Source organism: Phaeoacremonium minimum (assembly GCF_000392275.1).
Source record: "Phaeoacremonium minimum UCRPA7 unplaced genomic scaffold PA7_03_scaffold_134, whole genome shotgun sequence".
Taxonomy (NCBI): Eukaryota; Fungi; Ascomycota; class Sordariomycetes; order Togniniales; family Togniniaceae; genus Phaeoacremonium; species Phaeoacremonium minimum.
Window position 1 is genome coordinate 254,144 of NW_006921041.1, and position 4,682 is coordinate 258,825.

General features: G+C 49.8%; 1 protein-coding gene across 1 annotated transcript; it reads left to right on the forward strand.

Annotated features, from left to right (window-relative positions):
• Positions 1-322: 322 nt before the first annotated feature.
• Positions 323-4,268, forward strand: UCRPA7_1864 (putative polyketide synthase protein; the record flags this gene model as incomplete). The annotated part of the gene is made up of 5 exons (XM_007914443.1): positions 323-1,410; positions 1,864-1,897; positions 1,985-2,301; positions 2,412-3,015; positions 3,432-4,268. 5 exons carry the CDS (start codon positions 323-325, stop codon positions 4,266-4,268), a joined length of 2,880 nt encoding a protein of 959 aa, XP_007912634.1.
• Between the last annotated feature and the right edge of the window lie 414 nt (positions 4,269-4,682).

Genomic DNA, 4,682 nt, shown 5'->3' on the forward strand with positions numbered 1-4,682 from the left:
TCCCACTACATTGGACACGGTCATCCAGGCTGGTTATTCGGCTTTGGGGACCGATGCTTATCATGGCTCGATGGTCTTGCCCCGTTCTATTTCACGAATGTTCGTGTCCAGCGACATCTCCGCACGTTCTCAGGAGTTTCTTAAAGCACTTTCCGTGGTCGAAAGGCAAGAACGGCGAGGCTTCTCTAGCACTATGAGTGTCATTGATTCAGATGGCACTAGTGGTAGTACATTGCTAAAGATTGACGGCCTCTTTTATCAGTCAATCAATCAAATCTCGACCTTAGAGAACACACAGGATGAAATAAACACGTGTTTCAAGATGAAATGGCATCCCGATTGGACACTCATGGCATCCTCTGACATTAAGAAGGGTCTGACATTTGAGTCAGATCCGCAGGAGATCATCATCAGCAAAGACCTCGCCCGTGCTACGTTTCATTTTGTTCACGATGCTCTAGAACAATTAACGGACTCGGATGTCAAGAACCTAACTCCATACCACCGATTCATGTTCGAATGGATGCTGAAGGTAGACAATCGGGCTATGACTGGTGAGCTTGACGATGGGAGCAGATCGTGGGCTACTGCCAGTGACGTCTCAAAGAAGGAATTGTACGACGAAGTCTCCAAAGCCAGTGTCAACGGTCAATTAACTTGTCGCATTGGCCACTCACTAGTGAATATCTTGAGGCAACAGACAGCACCACTCGAATTAATGATGGAAGGCAACCTCCTTTATGAGTTTTACGAAAACGCTCTCCATGCCGATCGATCCTACCTACAAGTAGAACGTCTAGTCCGCCTGTTTGGCCACAAGACCCCTCGGGGAAAGATACTCGAAATAGGAGGCGGTACTGGCGGCTGCACAACATCAGTACTGCAGGCTCTGACCAGCGATTCTGTCGCCGGTACTCAATTCCACTTCTCTCATTACGACTTTACGGATATTTCATCCGGATTCTTTGAGCAAGCCGCTGATAAATTCGCTAAATGGGCGGGCCTCATGTCGTTCATGAAGCTCGACATAGAAGTAGATCCCACGACTCAGTCTTTTGAGGCAGGAAGCTACGACCTAATTGTAGCCAGCCAGGTCCTGCATGCCACCAAGAATATGCAAACAACTATGTCGAATGTCCGCAAGCTTCTGAAGCCAGGCGGCAAATTAATCATGGTCGAGACCACCACAGACACAATCGATGTTCAGCTGATCTTCGGTACCCTGCCAGGATGGTGGGCGGGTGCGGAAGAAGGAAGAAAGGCTGGTCCGAACATGTCCACGCAAACATGGAACATGACTCTCCTAGATACTGGTTTCTCCGGTCTAGACGTGGAAGTTGGCGATTGCGAGGACAGCAGACAGACATCATTTAGTACTATGCTTACCACAGCTGTTGGCAAGCCACCTCGGTATCCTCAAGAAATGTCTATCATATGGCCGGTCGACGCTCCCATCTCAGCTGTCGCCCATTCTTGGCTTGCAGATTTCAGACAGTCTTTGCATTATTCCAGTGGCATCCGAACAGTAGTCGAACATCTTGAGAATTGCGAGCCAAAGGGGAAGTTCTGCATCTTGTTACTTGATGTGTTTGGACCGTTTTTGCAGAGCATAGATAGCGAAGAATTCCAGCATCTCCAACGAACGCTATTAGAGGCTAACGGTATTCTCTGGATATCAGCCGGTGGTATCGTCGGCGGTTGTCTGCCCGAATTCGGATTGAGTAAAGGTCTCCTGCGAACTTTGAGAATGGAAGATCATGGTAAGAGGCTTATCTCACTAGACCTCGAGCCCGAGAGCAATGTCTGGAGCCGGGAAACTTCGGACTTCGTTCAGAAAGTCATCATGTCATCTTTCAATCTTAGTGAGGATCACCATCAGATTGACTGCGAGTTCGCTGTAAGAGAATCGGTCTTACACGTATCTCGCCTTTTCGAAGACCAGGAAGAGGACAAAGCAATTTCTGCTTCCCCTGCGACATCACAGCATGAGATGGCAGATTTCGTCGGGTCAGAAATTCCTCTGAAAGTGGACATCGAGACTACTGGACTCTTGGACAGTCTCAGGTTCGTTGAGAACGAGGTCATGTATGAGCCTCTCCCTGACGATTACATCGAGCTTGAGCCAAAGGCGTTTGGTGTCAACTTTAGAGATGTCTTGATCACCCTCGGCCACATTGATGGCAACCATCTCGGCTATGAGTGTAGTGGTGTTATCACGCGTGTCGGCAAAGGTGTCGATAGCTCTCAATTCAAAGTGGGCGACCGAATCTGTGCCGTTATGAAGGCCATTTCGGAACACCCGTGCGAGTCCACTGGATGTGGGCAGGTCATATTCCGGAAGATGCAAGCTTCGAAGAGGCTGCAGCAATTCCCATGGTTTTCATGACTGCTTATCAATCATTATTCGTCAGTGCCAGGCTCGAAGAAGGCGAGAGTGTCCTTATCCACGCTGCAAGTGGTGGAGTAGGTCAGGCTGCCATTATGCTCGCAAAACAACGCAAGGCGGAGATTTTCGTCACTGTGGGTACGGAAGCCAAACGCGATTTTATCATGCAGATATATGGCATTGCAGAAGACCACATCTTCTCGAGCAGAGACACGTCTTTTGCCGCCGGTATCATGGCCGCAACCAACGGCAATGGCGTGGACGTGATACTCAACTCGCTAGCGGGCAACCTGCTAAAGGAATCGTGGAATTGTATTGCGAGCTTTGGCCGCTTCATCGAGATCGGCAAACGTGATATTGAACAGAATAAGTGTCTTGAGATGCAGCCATTGCGACGAGCCGCCTCCTTTGCCGCAATTGATCTAAACCACATGATCAAACATCGCACCCATTCCATCGCGAAAGCCATGCGAGAGGTCATGAATTTGTGGTCCAAGGGGCTCATCAATGCACCCACACAAATTACGCAGTTTGCCATGTCCGAGATGACCAGCGCTTTCAGGCTGATGCAATCGGGGAAGCATCTTGGAAAAGTTGTTTGCGTGCCGAGAGCTGGTGATCTAGTTAAGGTATGTGTCAGCTCAATGCTTCATGGCCACTACTAATACGGTATAGGTGAATCCTCCTATAGAACGTGTTCGTTTCTCACCTGAGGCATCTTACCTGATTGTTGGAGGATTAGGCGGCATTGGAAGAGAGCTTGCTCGATACATGGCCAATTTACAGTGCTCGAATCTTATCATGCTATCTCGGTCTGCTGCAGATCACCCGGCTGCGGCATCGTTGATCAAAGAGCTAGGTTCGATGGGCTGCACCGCCACTATTCGCAACTGTGATGTTGCCGACGAGGCAAGTTTATTGTGGGTGCTTCAGGGGTGCTATGAAAATGGCGTACCGCCAATACGAGGGATAATCCATGCTGGCATGGCTCTCCATGTAAGTCGAGCCCTGAGCTCCTATAGAGGCTATGACTAACGTTGTTAAGGACTCTATCTTCGAACTCATGACGTATGATCAGTGGCAGTCAGCGCTCCGTCCTAAGGTCGATGCGACATGGAATTTACACAGGCATGTGCCTGACCTGGACTTCTTTGTGATGCTGTCCTCCCTCATTGGAGTGGGTGGCGGTACCAGTCAGGCTAATTATGCTGCTGGTTCTACATTCCAGGACGCCTTTGCACGTTGGCGTCGCTCTCAAGGCTTGGCTGCTGTCTCTATTGATCTCGGCGCTATCGAAGTCGTCGGCTTTGTTGCAGAGAACGAGGGTGTCCGCGAGCGCCTGGCGAAGATTGGCATGGAGCCCATTGCTGCGGAGCGCGCTATGCGATTGATTGAGTCTGCCATGCGCAACCCTCTGCGACCCATCAAGTCGACACAAGTGATCACCGGTATCCGTGCTTACTATGAGGCGGAAGAGGTAGCATGGAAGCGTGACCGACGTTTCTGGTCACTTCGGCGACATTCGGCGTTGGAATCAGGTAATGGGCCCGCGAACAAAACCACAGCCGCGTCCTTGATCAAGGACCGTATCGCTTCCGCCAAGAGCTGGAACGAAGTGGTCGGCTTCTGTGTCGACGCTCTCGCGAATAAGGTGTCTGAGATGTTTGCTGTTCCGGTCGAACAAGTTGACGTGACGTTGTCGATGGCCTCCTACGGTGTCGACTCTCTTGTCGCGGTAGAGGTCCGTAATTGGCTCTCTGCGACAGCTCGGGCGGAGTTGTCTACTTTCGATATCATGCAAAGCCCATCGTTGGCATCACTGGCTACAAAAGCAGCAGAGAAGAGTCAGTACGCCGCCCAAACGGGACTGAAGGCTCCTTGAAAGGTGACAAGGATTGAAATAGCCTTCCCGATCAAGGTTGCAATCCATTGTCATTGTAGGAAGCCTAGCTCTTCTTATATTCATGGGTAACACCAGCCCTTTTTTTTTTTTTTAATAAAGAAAAGTACACAAGGCATCTGCCAGGTCGCCGAATTAGAACCAGGGAACTAGCCTTAGGGGCCATGCCACTAGTCTTGACACTTCGAGGGAGACTTCGCCTTTCTACCACATTTCCATGAGAGAAATTTGCGTCGGGGCTATTTGCATGCATCTTGGCTCTTACTTTCTCTTTCCTATATATACACAAATGAATAGCTGAATGCTTCATGCTTTCTTGCCTCCTTCTTGCAAATACGAGTCTTAGATCTAGGTGAAGCGCTTATTGAGAGGCAAGTCTGCCAGATGACGAAATCG